The sequence below is a fragment of the Podarcis melisellensis genome (assembly GCF_964234715.1).
Source record: "Podarcis melisellensis genome assembly, chromosome: 18".
In the NCBI taxonomy this organism is placed as follows: domain Eukaryota; kingdom Metazoa; phylum Chordata; class Lepidosauria; order Squamata; family Lacertidae; genus Podarcis; species Podarcis melisellensis.
The window spans coordinates 2262223-2279677 of record NC_138536.1 but is presented as its reverse complement, the minus strand read 5'-3'; the positions used below and the strand labels follow the sequence as shown (position 1 = coordinate 2279677).

At 49.4% G+C, this 17455-nt stretch overlaps 1 protein-coding gene across 1 annotated transcript in view; it reads right to left on the bottom strand.

The window, feature by feature from the left end:
• LOC309360683 (protein unc-13 homolog A) overlaps positions 1-17455 on the bottom strand; it is a 132335-nt gene that overhangs the window by 73197 nt on the left and 41683 nt on the right. The window contains exons 10-13 of the mRNA XM_081895408.1: positions 15981-16910; positions 15093-15186; positions 10244-10293; positions 9089-9167 (exon numbers count right to left, since the gene is read on the bottom strand). Coding sequence (XP_081751534.1) covers positions 9089-9167; positions 10244-10293; positions 15093-15186; positions 15981-16910 — 1153 coding nt within the window. The remainder of the gene's footprint in view (positions 1-9088; positions 9168-10243; positions 10294-15092; positions 15187-15980; positions 16911-17455) is intronic.

Genomic DNA, 17455 nt, shown 5'->3' with positions numbered 1-17455 from the left:
GTTTTGAACCACCGACCTTCTGATCGGCAAATCCTAGGCTCTGTGGTTTAACCCACAGCGCCACCCGCGTCCCTAGAAAAACTAAATACAAATGTGATATTTTGGGTCTCTTTTGTTAATCACCCACAAGTCACGTCTCGCTCAATCTCTTCCCCCCTCAACCGCACAGGCAATGTCTTCACACGTACCAGATTTTTCAGGCGATGGTTTGGAAAAACAGACACAAACCGCAGCCCCTACCCGCCTCAAAAAAACCCATCACATGCAAGACAGAGGCATCAGCAATCCCAGCTTCAGCATTTGGGGTTTATACAGCAGGAAATACACAAAGTAAACACAGGCAACCAGTAGGAAAGCTCGCGGAGGGGAAAGGCAGACCGAGATAGGGAGGATAGTCAAAGCTAGACGTTGCGAGAAGGGAGCGAGAAAGCGAAGAGAGGCTAAACACAGGAGCTGGGCAAGAGAGCACGAAATGTTGGCATTTTTGGCTATGGCAAAGCGGCGCCCGGCAAGGATTCATTTTGCGATGACCAAGGGGATTGTGGTTTATTTAAAATAAAATGAAATGAAGGCACCGAGATATAATAAAAATTAATAATAATTTATTATCTATACCCCGCCCATCTGGCTGGGCTTCCCCAGCCACTCTGGGCAGCTTCCCAAAAAATATCAAAATACTGCAATACATCAAACACTAAAAGCTTCCCTAAAGAGGGCTGCCTTCAGATGTCTTCTAAAAATCTGGTAGTTGTTGTTCTCTTTGACATCTGGTGGGAGGACATTCCACAGGGCAGGTGCCACCACCGAGAAGGCCCTCTGCCTGCTTCCCTGTAACTTGGCTTCTTGCAGCGAGGGAACCGCCAGAAGGCCCTCGGAGCTGGACCTCAGTGTCCGGGCTGGACGATGGGGGTGGAGACGCTCCTTCAGGTATACTGGACCGAGGCCGTTTAGGGCTTTAAAGGTCAGCCCCAACACACTGAATTGTGCTCGGAAACGTCCTGGGAGCCAATGTAGGTCTTTCAGGACCAGTGTTATGTGGTCTCCACTCCCAGTCCCTAGTCTGGCTGCCGTATTCTGGATTAGTTGTAGTTTCCGGGTCACCTTCAAAGGGAGCCCCACGGAGAGCGCATGGCAGTAGTCCAAGCGGAAAATTTTCCTCTTGCCCTCTTATTTGGTCACCTTAAGTCATAGCCAAGTGGCCGTGGAAACTGTAGCTCCCTGAAAGGTTTGGGAATCTCTCCAAATTTTGGTACTCACCAAATGCTACAATTCCTCAAGGTTTCTTGGCTAAGCTGAGCATAGGTTCCGATGCAGCGGTCTTGGGAACTGTAGTTCCAGGTCTCTCTAATGCAGGGTTCATATTACTGGGGCAAAACTACAGTTCCTACGTTCCCTCGATCCAACACCAATGTAGGAGCCCAGGAGACCCGTTCTATGGTGCTCAGGAGATAATAGTTTCCCAGGGTTCCTTGACTGTAGTTTGTTAACTCTGTTCAGAGCTTCCAGTTAAGGAACCGTGGGAACTGTGGTTCATTGATCTCTGTCTAACACTGAGAGGTCAAACGCAGACACAGTTCCAAAGTTTCCTTGGCTGCAAAGGAGTATAAGAGGTAGGAAAGACCCTTGTACGTTCAGCAACTGTATACAGTGGTACCTTGGTTCTCAAATGCCTTGGTCCTCAAACAACTTGGAACCCAAACTCTGCAAACCCGGAAGCAAGTGTTCCAGTTTGTGAACTCTTTTCGGAAGCCGAACGCGCTCTGTTTTGAGTGCCACACTTCCGATTTGATTGTTATGCTGAGTTCTGTCTGTTTTTGTTATTTATTTTGCCTTTTCCTTTTTTTCGCTCTTTTTCATTTTCTTGCTGTGACGGTGTATAACCCAGTTCAGCTACTGATCGATTGATTGTGTGACTGCATCACATTGTTTATCGCTTTTCTTTTATGGATCAGTGGTCTAGTTAGATAGTAAAATTCATGTTAAATTGCTGTTTTAAAGGTAAAGGTAAAGGGACCCCTCACTATTAGGTTCAGTCATGGTCGACTCTGGGGTTGCGGCGCTCATCTCGCTTTATTTGGCCAGCAGGACTTTGGTCATGTGGCCAGCAGGACTAAGCCGCTTCTGGCGAACCAGAGCAGCACACGGAAACACCGTTTACCTTCCCGCCGGAGCGGTACCTATTTATCTACTTGCACTTGGACGTGCTTTCGAACTGCTAGGTGGGCAGGAGCAGGGACCGAGCAACGGGAGCTCACCCCATCGCGGGGATTTGAACCGCCAACCTTCTGATCGGCAAGCCCTAGGCTCTGTGGTTTAACCCACAGCGCCACCCGCGTCCCTAAATTGCTGTTTTAGGGGTTGTTTTTAAAAGCCTGGAACGGATTAATCCATTTGGCACTCCTTTCTATGGGAAAGCGCGCCTTGGTTTTGGAACACTTTGGTTTGGAAACGGACTTCCGGAACGGATTAAGTTTGAGAACCAAGGTACCACTGTAGAAGAGTGAACTTTTGCCATGAAAAAAATCATGCCTAGCTGAACATCTCATGGCTTAACACAGCCCTTCCCAAACTTGCTCCCTCAATATGTTGTTGGGCTACAGCTGGAATTGATGAAAATGAAAGAAGATGGTCTCCTGATGGCTGCACCCCTCTCCACAGCCTTTGGAATGCAACACAGAGATGTTGCCGGGCTGTCAGCTCCCACCCTAAGAGTTGGGGGGTTCAGAAACACACAGAGGGCATGATTTTGGCCACCTCCGGTCTATGCGGACTGCCGCCAGGTCTTTAACGGAAGAAGCCGGGCATTGAACATGGGACCTTAACATGCAGGAAACCGGTGCTCTGCCCACTGAGCTATGGCTCCTGGTAGCCCACCTGGAGTTGTCAACAAAGGCAAGCATGCACAGGTAAGGTTTGAGGTAGACAATGCCAACCGCAGCATTGGAAAGGGGGTGCCTTTATTCACACAACGACGGAGGGCTATCCCTTGGGAAGGGTTGGGAGCGCCAGGGCACGTGTTGGAAGGGGAGAAAAAGGAGGATATTCAGACGCGGGAAGAGAGGCTGATGTTCCTCATTGGACAAGGGTTCCGTGCGGCTTCTGTTAAAGCGACAGCGCCGTATGAAAATACAAGACAACCGATCCCGAAGCCTCTTGTAAGCTCACTGTTTTGGCAAGCCTGGCAACATGGAGGGGAGATCTCCAGAGTCTCTGTTCCCCCACCCCCAGGCTGTCCGTTAGGTGTGGTCAATGCTGCGTGGGATGTAATCCACTGGGAGCAGTCAAGTACAACATTCCTTGTTTTCCTAGAGTGGACATGCAAGGGGATGTTTGGTCCAGCCGGTCGAAACTTCCTGTTCCTCCTGGCTGGAGCATCCTTCCTTTTGCATGTGATAGAAGGTGGGTGTGACCTCACCTGTCCAGGTAACAAAAGGACGAGTCACGCAGCACTCTCTCTCTTTTTGACTTCCTTCTTCGTTTGACCAGCTTTCAGCTAAGACTGCTCTGCTAGCTCTCAGCTAGCAGAAGCACTGGAATTATTCCCCCATATGGAGTAGATCCACATGCACATATTTGTAACTAAGTCTGCCTTTGGGAATCCAACTGTGAACTGATGTGAGTAAAGTTCTTCTAATGACTTTGAATAAGATTGTGGTGTCTTTATTCTTTTAAGAGGCATCTAAGGGTACTTGCCAGGAATGTACAATTCAATCCGAGACAGACTGAATTGTATAATAGTGAAAGGCTTACACGAGCCTGCAACCAGCCATCTGCTGTGCATGTAAAAGGGGAATGTAAACTCTGCTAAGTAAAGGAACTTGCTAGCGCAAGTTAGGAAGGATATGAATAAACCATATATCCTCTCCTGCCACCCGGAACATTCCCACAAATGCTTAGTGTTAATGTTTAGACTTATTACAAGTTATTTTAAGTTAAAGTCTGCTGCAACTGGATTTCTTATGGACAGCACCAACCCTGAAATTATTGGATTTGTGACCATTATGTTCATTTGCCTTCAGTAGCGGTAAAGCGCTGCTGGATGAAATTCCATTTGCATCAGGTCTACTCTGGAAGAAATCCTGCAATGTGTTTAAGTTTTTACTCTGCTTAACGATACAGTGGAACCTTGATTCTCAAACGGCTTAGTTGTCGAACAAATCGGCTCCCGAACGTTGCAAACCCGGAAGTAAGGGTTCCGGTTTGTGAACGTTTTTTCGGAAGCCAAATGTCCGGCTTCCAATTGAGTGCAGGAAGCTCCCACAGCCAATCGGAAGCCGCGCTTGGTTTTCGAACGGTTTCGGGAGTCGAATGGACTTCTGGAACGGATTAGGTTTGAGAACCAAGGCACATTACTCTGGATCAATACTGAGTAGGATTCCATGACCAAATTTGCCAGTGTACAGTGGTACCTCGGATTACATACGCTTCAGGTTACAGACTCCGCTAACCCAGAAAGAGTGCTTCAGGTTAAGAACTTTGCTTCAGGATGAGAACAGAAATTGGGCTCCAGCGGCATGGCAGCAGCAGGAGGCCCCATTACCTAAAGTGGTGCTTTAGGTGAAGAACAGTTTCAGGTTAAGTACAGACCTCCGGAACGAATTAAGTACTTAACCTGAGGTACCACTGTATAGGCATTCTGCAAGTAATCTCCCCTATTAATACTTCTCTGTATGCCTCTCTTAATAATAATAATAATAATAATTTATTATTTGTACCCCGCCCATCTGGCTGGGTTACCCCAGCCACTCTGGGCGGCTTCCAACAAAGATGAAAGATACACTAAAATGTCACATATTAAAAACTTCCCTGAACAGGGCTGCCTTCACATGTCTTCTGAATGTCAGGTAGGTGTTTATTGCTTTGACATCTGATGGGAGGGCGTTCCACAGGGCGGGCGCCACTACCGAGAAGGCCCTCTGCCTGGTTCCCTGTAACTTGGCCTCTCGCAGTGAGGGAACTGCCAGAAGGCCCTCGGAGCTGGACCTCAGTGTCCGGGCAGAACGATGGGGGAGGAGACACTCCTTCAGATATACAGGACCGAGGCCGTTTAGGGCTTTAAAGGTCAGCACCAACACTTTGAATTGTGCTTGGAAACATACTGGGAGCCAATGTAGGTCTTTCAAGACCGGTGTTATATGGTCTCGGCGGCCGCTCCCAGTCACCAGTCTAGCTGCCGCATTCTGGATTAGTTGTAGTTTCCGGGTCACCTTCAAAGGTAGCCCCACGTAGAGTGCATTGCAGTAGTCCAAGCGGGAGATAACCAGAGCATGCACCACTCTAGCGAGACAGTCTGCAGGCAGATAGGGTCTCAGCCTACGTACCAGATGGAGCTGGTAAACAGCTGCCCTGAATACAGATTTGACCTATGCCTCCATGGACAGCTGTGAGTCCAAAATGACTCCCAGGCTGCGCACCTGGTCCTTCAGGGGCACAGTGACCCCATTCAGGACCAGGGAATCCTCCACACCTGCCCGCCTCCTGTCCCCCAAAAACAGTCCTTCTGTCTTGTCAGGATTCAACCTCAATCTGTTAGCCGCCATCCATCCTCCAACCGCTTCCAGACACTCACACAGGACTTTCACCGCCTTCACTGGTTCTGATTTAAAAGAGAGGTAGAGCTCTTGGTGTGCACATGTGTGTACATGCATACACAAACACGCAAGTGCATGTGTGTGTCCCCCAGCCAACTCGGGAACCCCAAATCTCCCCAGACCAGGCTTGCACCAAATTGGTGGCGCTTCCAAGAGAGCTTGCTGGATGCGGGTGACGGGAGACCCATACGATGCTCTCGCTTTAACCACCTCGTTCCTCACCAGGTCGCTGATGACTAGTGGGAGAGATTTGCATCCAGGCCTAATGTCAGGCATGCTGTCTATGCAGCGCAGAAACTTGACCGCCGCTCCCCTGGGGGACGGAAGCAGCCCAAAAAACGTCCCAGAGAAGAAAGGGGGGGGAAGAGAGAGGGTGGAAACAGAAACAAGAATGAGCTGTATTAGCGAAGCGAAGCGAAGGCGAACTCAGCGAGGTGTGTGCCACCGATGAGCCGAGATAATGGAGGGCAAGGCCTTCAAACCTGTGAGACAGTTCCCATTTTTTCTTCTTCTTGTTGTTTTTTGTTTATTAAAGATTTTGTTGATTTACAAAAGTGTGCAATGTCTCTCTCTCGTGCCCCCCCCATGTAACCTTTTTGAAATCATTTTCATTTGTTGAGACATTAGGAAGAAAAGGGGGGAAGAGGTGGAGGGGGGGAAAGACGGGGGAGAGTGGGGTTGGGTGGCGATATTTCTATTTCACTTATTATATGTAGGGTTTGGTGTCAGCGTTGCTTGTGCAGGTTCTTTGCTGTTCGCTTGTGTTCCCTTTGGTGATGAGAGGGTTTGGGGTTGGTGTTGGCCTAGGGTGTGGTTGTTCATTTGTGGTTGGCTGTGGTGGTCTTTGTTTTCATGTGTGAGTGGGGTAGGTGGGTGTTTTGGATCAGGTTAGCCATATTGATTTGTATGCTGTTGGTGGATTATTGGAGTATAGCATCTAGATCAAGGGAAGTAATAGTGCCACTGTATTCTGCTCTGGTCAGACCTCACCTGGAGTACTGTGTCCAGTTCTGGGCACCACAGTTCAAGAAGGACACTGACAAACTGGAAGGTGTCCAGAGGAGGGCAACCAAAATGGTCAAAGGCCTGGAAACGATGCCTTATGAGGAAGGGCTAAGGGAGCTGGGCATGTTTAGCCTGGAGAAGAGGAGGTTAAGGGGTGAGATGATAGCCATGTTCAAATATATCAAAGGATGTCACACAGAGGAGGGAGAAAGGTTGTTTTCTGCTGCTCCAGAGAAGCGGACACGGAGCCATGGATCCAAACTACAAGAAAGAAGATTCCACCTAAACATTAGGAAGAACTTCCTGACAGTAAGAGCTGTTTGACAGTGGAATTTGCTGCCAAGGAGTGTGGTGGAGTCTCCTTCTTTGGAGGTCTTGAAGCAGAGGCTTGACAACCATATGTCAGGAGTGCTCTGATGGTGTTTCCTGCTTGGCAGGGGGTTGGACTCGATGGCCCTTGTGGTCTCTTCCAACTCTATGATTCTATTGTCATTGTCTTGTTGGGCTGTGTATGTGATAAAGGGGAGCCATACAGGGGTAAAGGAATCTTCTTCCGTGTCAGTTTCAGTTTATTGGTTAATTTTTCTAGTAGGGCTGTTCCCATACTATTTGGTACCATTGGTCCATGCTTACTCCTGACAGGTCTCTCCAGTATCTGGTTATGATGTTTTTGGCTGCTGAAAGTAGGTGGGTTATGAGTTCTTTGTGGTGTAAATGGGCATTGTTGTCTTGGAAGAGGTTTAGTAAAGCCAATTCTGGGGTGATTTCTAATACTTGCTTGGTTATTTTACTTATTTCTCGTAAGGTTGTTGTCCAGAATGGTTGGATTTGGGGGCACTCCCACCACATGTGGAGGTATGTGCCTTCTTCGTCTTTTTGTTGTGGCAAGGGGGTGGTTTAGCAGTGGCAGAGGGGCAAGGAAACCCTGCAAATCGTTCGCCTGTGGAAGTTACTATATTTGCAATCAGCCATAGATGTTGCATTTGATAACAGCTATTATTGGGGGAATAATAATGATGATGATGATTCTTCAACATCAACTTCATTGGACTGGTCATGTTGTGCGGATGCCTGATTATCGTCTTCCAAAGCAACTGCTCTATTCCAAACTTAAAAATGGAAAGCGTAATGCTGGTGGTCAACAAAAGAGGTTTAGAGACTCTCTCAAGGCAAATCTTTAAAAAATGTAGTATAAACACCCACAACTGGGGAACACTGGCCGGCAAGCGCTCCAGATGGAGAACAGCCTTTACCAAAGGTGTCATGGGCTTTGAAGACACTCAAACTTAGGACGCAAGAGAGAAACGTGCTAAGAGGAAGACACGCTTGGCAAATCCACACCGTAATCAACTCCCGCCCAGAAACCTATGTCCCCACTGTGGAAGGATGTGTGGATCCAAAATTGGCCTCCACAGTCACTTACAGAGTCACGGCTAAAACCCTGTTTTGGAAGACAATCTTACTCGGCTATAAGGGATCACAGAAGAAGAAAAAGAAGAAGGGGGAGGAGGAGGAGGAGGAGGAGGAGGAAGAAGGGGAAGAAGGGGAAGAAGAGGAGGAAGAAGAAGAAGAGGAGAAGGAAGAAAAAGAAGAAGAAGAAGAAGAAGAAGAAGGAGGAGGAGGAGGAGGGGAAGGGGAAGAAGAAGAAGAAGAGGAGGAAGAAGAAGGGGAAGAAGGGGAAGAAGAGGAAGAAGAGGAGGAAGAAGAAGGGGAAGAAGGGGAAGAAGAGGAAGAAGAGGAGGAAGAAGAAGGGGAAGAAGAAGAAGAAGAGGGGGAAGAAGAAGAAGAAGAGGGGGAAGAAGAAGGGGAAGAAGAAGAGGAAGAAGAAGAGGAAGAAGAAGGGGAAGAAGAAGGGGAAGAAGAAGGGGAAGAAGAAGAAGAAGAAGGGGAAGAAGAAGGGGAAGAAGAAGGGGAAGAAGAAGAAGGGAAACGAATAAACACTTATCTGTGAGGAGATCTACTTTGAATTTAATCAGAAAATTAGCGATTTACTGCTGAGACTTTCTTAGTATGCTGCTAGATACAACTGAAGGGCAGATCAACTCCTAATCTGATAACTTGATGTTAATATAATGGTGGAGATGGCTTTTGTTTGGGGGGGGCGACACAACTGTTTCTGGACCTCTCCAAACCTTCTGAGTTGCAGCCTCTTGGTCAACTGTTTGCCAAGTCTGTGGTTGAGAGAAGATTTGAACCCAGGCGTTTCCTGGCTACTAGGTTAGCCCAGGTCTTGGGCTACAGAAAGGTCAGCACCTCCCCAGTGTTAACCCTGGTTCAGGACAGAGTTGATGGTTCTGGCCTGGAATGCGGCTCAGTTAAAAGAACTGTCTGCAAGGTATAGCTTTGCCACTCCTTTATCCCAGCTCCAGAGGGGGACACGGCAGAACTCCAGTGGCGTTTCCAGAGAAGGTGAAGCTAGCAGCTGCCAGAGAGAGAGAAGGAAAGAGAGAGAGAAATGGAAATGGGAGGAAAAACGTTAAGAGAAACCTCACCAAATCGCTAACTAGGGGGATGGGTTTCCTTTTGCGAATATCAGGCATGCTATCAATTATGATGAGCCCGCCGCCCGGTCTGGAAAAAAGACAGAAACAGTCAGCACAGGGCGAGAGGAGAAAGGGAATATTGGGTTGGGGAGAGAGAGAAAGAGAGGATAGTGAGGAAAGGAGAGAGAAGTGGGGAGAGGAAAAGAAAGGGGAGGGGAGAGGAGGAGGAAAGAAGAGAGAAGAGGGGAGGGGAGAGGAGAGGGGGAGGGGAGAGAAGGGGGAGGGGAGAGAAGGGAGAAAGAGGAGGGGAGAGGGGGAGGGGAGAGGAGGAAGGGGAGGAGAAGAGAAGAGAGGGGAGGGAAAAGGAGAGGAGAGGGGGAGGGAAAAGGAGAGGAGAGGGGAAGGGGAGAGTAGAGGGGAGGGGAGCAGGAAAGGGGAGGGGAGGAGATGAGGGGAGGGGAGAGGGAGGGGAGGAAGGGGGAGGAGAGGAGAGGGGAAGGGGAGAGTGGAGGGGAGAAGGGGGAGAGGGGAGGGGAGAGGAGGAGGGGAGAGGAGGGGAGGAAATGGGGGGAGGGGAGGAAATGGGGGGAGCGGGGAGGGGAGGGGAGGGGGAAGAGGGGAGGAGGAAAGAGGAAGGGAGGGGAAGGGGAGGGGAGAATTGTGCTAAACGGACTCAGAACACCAATTCACATCAAATGTCCACATTCCAACTTCGCTCATTAACAAATATCAAGAGTTATCGGCATTGATCATGATTAAGCATCTTAATTATATATCAAACCATTAACAGTTATTACCTTTATTTGTTATAACCGTCCATTGCAACCATCATTCATCATTTTTCTCTTGCCTGTCCCTTTTCCGGGAAGGGCAGGTTCCCAAAGCATTAAAATGCAATATTAAAATCAGATTTCTAAACAACAACAGCAACAACAAACAGATTTGCAAATCTGTACATGCAATTTGGAGGTGGTTATGGGAAATTAAGGTAGTGGGTGAGAAGGTGAGCCAATTTAAGGGTTAAGAAAGGAAGGGAATCTGGGGTCAGAGATGGAGATAAGAGAATTGGGGATCAATCAATCAATCAATCAATCAATCACTCACAGCCACCTGAGACCCATAGAAAGGCATTTTGAATTTGGGCATTCAGAGACAGCAACTCACCCGCCTTTAAACCACAGGGATTTCGATTCTCCAGATCCTTCACCCCGAGCCTGTGAAATAGAAAGGATCAGTTAATAATAATAATAATAATAATTTATTATTTGTACCCCGCCCATCTGGCTGGGTCTCCCCAGCCACTCTGGGCGGCTTCCAACAAAGATGAAAGATACACTAAAATGTCACATATTAAAAACTTCCCTGAACAGGGCTGCCTTCAGATGTCTTCTGAATGTCAGGTAGATGTTTATCGCTTTGACATCTGATGGGAGGGCGTTCCACAGGGCGGGCGCCACTACCGAGAAGGCCCTCTGCCTGGTTCCCTGTAACTTGGCCTCTCGCAGTGAGGGAACCACCAGAAGGCCCTCGGAGCTGGACCTCAGTGTCCAGGCTGAACAATGGGGATGGAGACGCTCCTTCAGGTATACAGGACTGAGGCCTTCTTGGTGGTGGCACCCTCCCTGTGGAACAACCCTCCAGCCAGATATCAATGGGGATAAACAGCTGCACAACGTTCAGAAGATATCTGAAGGCAGAATGATGGGGGTGGAGACGCTCCTTCAGATATACAGGACCGAGGCCGTTTAGGGCTTTAAAGGTCAGCACCAACACTTTGAATTGTGCTCGGAAACATACAGTTATTCTCTCTGGTAGGGTCTTGATCCTAGGAGACATTTCTCTGCACACGCTCCCCCCCACCAGAGTTCATTCCTAAACAGGGCTGCCTTCAGATGTCTTCTAAACATTAGACAGTTGTTTATTTCCTTGACATCTGAAGGGAGGGTGTTCCACAGGGCGGGCGCCACCACCGAGAAGACCCTCTGCCTGGTTCCCTGTAACCTCGCTTCTCGCAGGGAGGGAACCGCCAGAAGACCCTCGGAGCTGGACCCTGGTGTCCGGACTGAACGGTGGAGATGGAGATGCTCCTTCAGGTCTACTGGGCCATTTAGGGCTTTCAAGGTCAGCACCAACACTTTGAGTTGTGTTTGGAAGAGTCCTGGGAGCCAATGTAGGTCTTTCAGGACCGGTGTTATACAGTCTCGGCGGCTGCTCCCAGCCACCAGTCTAGCTGCCGCATTCTGGATTAGTTGCAGTTTCTGGGTCACCTTCAAAGGTAGTCCCACGTAGAGCGCATGGCAGTAGTCCAAGCGGGAGATAACCAGAGCATGCACCCCTCTGGTCAAATAAGTTTGGGAACCTCCGATCTAGAGGGTCGCTACTTCCCCACCCCTGGCCTACAACATTGGCTCCATTCATGAAGAACATCTAGCTTGGTTTTGTCCATACAGATGGGCAGAAGTTCTCAAGGGCTTCATTCTGGAGCATTTTATAAGGTGCCAGGGGCCGAACGTGGGACTTGGCACACTGGGAAAAGATGCTCTAACAAGGAGTGATGGCCTCTACTCTACACACTGTGATAGGAACTTTGAGGTCTTAGATATATGGTAATGTTCCTAACTGCACGTACATAGATCAGCACAGGAAGACCGACCTGAAGCCATTTTGATTCCTAAACTGAGCAAATGTTTTCTTTGCAAGGTCAAAGTGGGAAGCCTCCCTGTTGTCTTTTCCTTCACAAATCCTGTCTTAAGGGTATGTCTGTGTTTGAAGAGGGTGTGAGCCTGTGACCTGGCCCAGGAACTAAGTATTTATCACTACAAAAGAATGGCCAGGCTCCCCAGGCAATCCAATCAAGTAACCTGCCAGACAGGAGATAAACAAGGACAGGAGAAAAACAACCTTCAAATTTCCGCCTTTTCTGTGATGGAGGTGTGATGTATCTTAGGGGTGGTCTTAGGTTGCACCCCTTCTGTGATGTATGTATGATGTTTCTGGGGGTGGTCTTGATCTACAGGGTGGCAATTTCAAAAGTCTTTATAAGGCCTTGCATGCCATTTTTCTGGGTTCCTCCTCTCTCCTGCGGGTGAGGGGAGCACCCTGTTGCGACAGATCAATAAAGATCAGGCTTACTAGCTGCTTTGCTTCTCAATATTCTCTGGTTGGCCTCTGTTATCTTCTCCTACCAATAGGGAACCTACGTAAGGACTCTATATGGGCTCTTGGATACCCCATAAGGGAAAAGGGCAATTTTTTTATTTACAACAACGCAACCTAGGTTTCTAGTCCTCATGGCGCTGGATACATGTAGGAAGCTGTTTTGGGGAGATTTTCAGGGGACTTCTGGCAGCGCTTGAGGAAACACTTACCTGCATTCCCAGAGGGAGACCGAGAGCGATGGAGACACAAAGATGGTGGTGGCTCTGAGCAAACTGAAAGTGAGGGTGCCCCCAAGTGAGGGCAGCTTTGGGGCCAAAAGAAAATGAAGAAGAAAAAGATGGCGGGTGGAGTCTACAAGCAAAACAAAACAAAACAAAAATTATAGGTACGGTCAGAACTCAACAAATGGGTGAAGAGGACCAAAGAGGGATGGGAGGAAGGTACAAACTTAAATATAGACACTCTGGTGAGACATGGAATGGAGATGTGAGTGCAGCGCAGGGTGGTCCATTAAGATAAATTGGGGGCATGCTACCCCAACCTCGCCAGGGACGCGGGTGGCAATGTGGGTTAAACCGCAGAGCCTAGGGCTTGCCGATCGGAAGGTTGGCGGTTCAAATCCCTGCAACGGGGTGAGCTCCCGTTGCTCGGTCCCTGCTCCTGCCAACCTAGAAGTTCAAAAGCACGTCAAAGTGCAAGTAGATAAATAGGTACCGCTCTGGCGGGAAGGTAAACGGCATTTCCGTGCACTGCTCTGGTTTGCCAGAAGTGGCTTAGTCCTGCTGGCCACATGACCCGGAAGCTGTACGCCGGCTCCCTCGGCCAGTAAAGCGAGATGAGCACCACAACCCCAGAGTTGGCCATGACTGGATCTACTGGTCTGGGGTACCTTTACCCCACAACCTCAGTCTGCCCTCCACTAGCCCCCACCTGTGTGGGATGTAATCCACTGGGAGCAGTCAAGTACAACATTCCTTGTATTGCTAGAGAAGACACGCGAGGGAATGTCTGGTCCAGCCAGTCTAAACTTCCTGTTCCTCCTGGCTGGAGCATCCTTCCTTTTGCATGTGATAGAAGGTGGGTGTGACCTCACCTGTCCAGGTAACAAAAGGATGAGTCACGCAGCACACCTCTCTCTTTTTGACTTCCTTCTTCGTTTGACCAGCTTTAAGCTAGGACTGCTCTGCTAGCTCTCAGCTAGCAGAAGCACTGGGATTATTCCCCCATATGGAGTAGATCCACATGTACATATTTGTAACTAAGTCTGCCTTCGGGAATCCAACTGTGAACTGATGTGAGTAAAGTTCTTCTATTGACTTTGAAGAAGATTGTGGCATCTTTATTCTTTTAAGAGCGATTCAAGGGAACTTACCAGGAACGTACAATTTAATCTGAGACAGACTGAATTGTACAATAGTGAGAGGCTCACACGAGCCTGCGACCAGCCATCTGCTGTGCATGTAAAAGGGGAACGTATTCCCCCATATGGGGTAGATCCAAATGTAAATACTTTGTAACTAAGTCTGCCTTCAGGGATCCATCTGTGAACTGAACGTGTGAGTAAACTTCTGACTGAATTGTATAATAGTGAGAGGCTCACACGAGCCTGCGACCAGCTATCTGCTGTGCGTGTAAAAAGGGGAACTTGTTAGCGAAAGTTAGGGAGGATATGAATAAACAATATATCCTCTCCTGCCACTCTGAACATTCCCACTGTGGCGATCAGGTGGGATTGCTTTGAGGTATCATGTCAGATGGGTCAAGTCCAGTCAACGCAATGCTTTCGTTGCGGACACAATGGTTTGCTCCACAATCTGCTTGTCTCCTTACATACGGGTAAGGCCAGAGGGCGAGCCTGGCTCTAGGAGTTTCCTTCTCTTCCTTAGTCTCACCGTTGCCTTTCCAGAACCCAACAGGAAGGAAGGTAAGGATGGGTAGTTGGCTGTGCCTCTCGTTGGCTCTGGTGCCCCCTACTGTTGACCTCCCTGCCTCAGAAGGTCACCCAGAAGGCAACCTCAGGGTGAATGAAAGGAATCTAAAGCTCTCCCAGACTGCGCCGCACGCATGACTAAGAACATCGTAAGAGCCTGCCGGATGAGACCAATGGCTCTTCTATCCCAGCATCCCGTTCTCAGGTTTTAATTCACTGTATTTTTCGCTCTATAAGACGCACCAGACCACAAGACACACCTAGTTTTTGGAGGAGGAAAACAAGAAAAACAAATATTCTGAATCCCAGAAGCCAGAACAGTAAGAGGGATCGCTGCGCAGCGAAAGCAGCAATCCCTCTTGCTGTTCTGGCTTCTGGGATAGCTGCGCAGCCTGCATTCGCTCCATAAGACACATTTCCCCTTGCTTTTTAGGAGGGGGAAAAGTGAGTCTAATAGAGGAAAAAATACGGTATTTAATTCGGAAAATTAAGCAGGCGGGTGCAAATTTGCAGAATATCACAAAATTAAATTCCCAGCGCACTGCCTCCCATTTCTGTAAGCGAAAACAGCTCAAGTAGGAACTCTCAAATCTGGAGGTGTAAAAGATTTGGATCGTCTGGAGGAAATGGTTTATAATAGGACCCACAAAGGGGAGGAGTCAAGGAGATTCCTTGAAGTCGCGTTTTTATGTCCCGCGTTCGATATACGGCTGTAAAATTGCAATCCGAAAAAAGCAAACGAATAAATCTTTTTTTTTTAAAAAAAAAAGAACTCTCGAATCTGCAGAGAATTTTGGAAGCGCCTATGACGCGAGGGAGTTCGGTACAGTTGGGAAAGTAGGCGGGGCTTCGCGGCCAGGGGAGGAGCCTAAATCGACTGCATTTGAATACGGGAGATGAGGGAAAGTGACCGGACGACCTTACCTCTTGAAGCTGCATGCATACTTTGTTGAAGGCCCTCAGCCAATTCGCCTTCGCTCGGGCTTTCGGGTCCACTGGTTCTGCTTCTACCTTCTCCCTGCAGCCGAAACGAACAGAATGATATATAACCGTGTCGAAACCAAGCCCCGCCCACTTTTGCTTCTGGCCCCGCCCACCACTCGCATGTGGCCCCCGCCTGAAAGTTCCCCAGAAGTTAATGTGGCCCCTGATCTCCTTTCCCCTGATGTGCAGTTTATGAGTTCCACGCATTTGATTTTATTTGCAGGTATCGGTATTAACCAGTAGGGATAAGGTTGCCGCATTTCAAAAAGTAAAAACCAGGACACCTCGAAAGTTGACGGGCTTTCTTACGGCAAACCCCAAAGTTGTTGAGCAGCAAAATACCCCAAGATTTTTCCACTGACTTGTCTAAGATCCAGGACAAAGTGGAAATTCCCTGCCGGACATCAATTCCAGCTATTAAATCCCAGTAACGTCCGTGTTATAAGAATTCTAAGGTCTCAAATATAAAGTTTGACGTTCCTAAATGTACGAGGCAAACACATACATAGCTATATAAACCACGTGTCTGAAATAGTACAGGGGAGCAATCCGGAAGCCATTTGGACTCTCCCAGGTAAAAGGTAAAGGGACCCCTTCCCTATTTATCTACTTGCACTTTGTTGTGCTTTCGAACTGCTAGGTTGGCAGGAGCTAGGACCAAAGAACAGGAGCTCACCCTGTTGCGGGGATTTGAACCACCGACCTTCTGATCCGGCCCCCGGATTGGGCCGTATCCGGCCCCCAGGCCTCAGTTTGCCTACCCATGCTCTAGCGAGCCATTTCCAGCCACCACAAACCTCCCCGCCCTTTTCCACCCGCGTCTCTTACCTCTCCTCTTCCTTGGGGGGTTCTTCCTCCTGGGGGGCTTCCTCCGGGGCGGGGGCCTCTTCCGCCGGCGCCTCCTTCTGCTGGCCTGCCAGAAGCTCTTCCGCCGTCTCTTCCGGCACCTTCCGCTGCTGTTGCGGCGGCTGCAGCGGCTGCAATGATTGTGCCGGCGGCTGCTGCTCTGCTTTTTGCTGCTGCTGTGCTTGTTGTGGCTTCTGCTGTTGTTGCTGCTGCTGTGCCTGTAGTGGCTTCTGTTGCTGTTGCTGCTGCTGCGCCTGTAGTGGCTTCTGCTGTTGTTGCTGCTGCTGCTGTGCCTGTAGTGGCTTCTGCTGTTGCTGCTGCTGCTGTGCCTGTAGTGGCTTCTGCTGCTGTTGCTGCTGCTGTGCCTGTAGTGGCTTCTGCTGTTGCTGCTGCTGTGCCTGTAGTGGCTTCTGCTGCTGTTGCTGCTGCTGCGCCTGTAGTGGCTTCTGCTGTTGTTGCTGCTGCGCCGGTAGTGGCTTCTGTTGTTGTTGCTGCTGCTGTGCTTGTAGTGGCTGTTGCTGCTGCTGTTGTGCCTGGAGTGGCTTCTGCTGGGATGGCACGACTTGCGGCGGCTGCGGCGGCGGCAGCTGGCCCTTCTGCTGCTGCTCTTGCTGCGGGTAGGCCTCCCCGGGGTAGGTCTCGGGTTCGAGTTCCCCCACCTTGTCCTCGGGGTAGTACTCTTCGTTGTCACTGTACTCTTCATTGAACTCGTCCTCGTCCAGGTAGAGGTCGTCTTCGTCCTCGTCCCAGCGCGGCGAGTCCTTGTGGTAGCTGACCGAGCTGTGGCAGGAGTGGTACGAGTCCCCGTCCCGCTCGTCCAGGCTGATGTCGTCGGGGTCGAAGTCGTCGCTCAGCTGAGAGCTGCCCTGGCTCAGCTCCGCCGACGAGGCGTAGCGGCTGCTCCCCGTGGGGCTGCAATGGTGCGTCGGGGTTAGAGAAAGCAAGCGGGGAGAGACAGACAGAGAGGCTTAGCAAGGGAACGACCTCGCAAGCAGAAAACCCCACATTCAGACCCCTTCCCTCCCCGGATAGCATTGGGAGAGAGAGAGATGCTGCCAGTCAGTGCAGGCAGCATTAGCTATACGGACCCAGTTGTCTGATTTGCTCTAGAGCACCTACCTACGTTCCGGAGGGGCATATGGACATTAGGGTTATTCTTTCATTTTCAAATTTACCGTATTTTTTGCTCTATAAGACTCACTTTTCCCCTCCTAAAAAGTAAGGGGAAATGTGTGTGCGTCTTATGGAGCGAATGCAGGCTGCGCAGCTATCCCAGAAGCCAGAACAGCAAGAGGGATCACTGCTTTCACCGCACAGCGATCCCTCTTGCTGTTCTGGTTTATGAGATTCAGAATATTTTTTTTTCTTGTTTTCCTCCTCCGAAAACTAGATGCGTTTTGTGGTCTGGTGCATCTTATAGAGCGAAAAACACGGTGTTTGATTGTTCAACTTAAAAT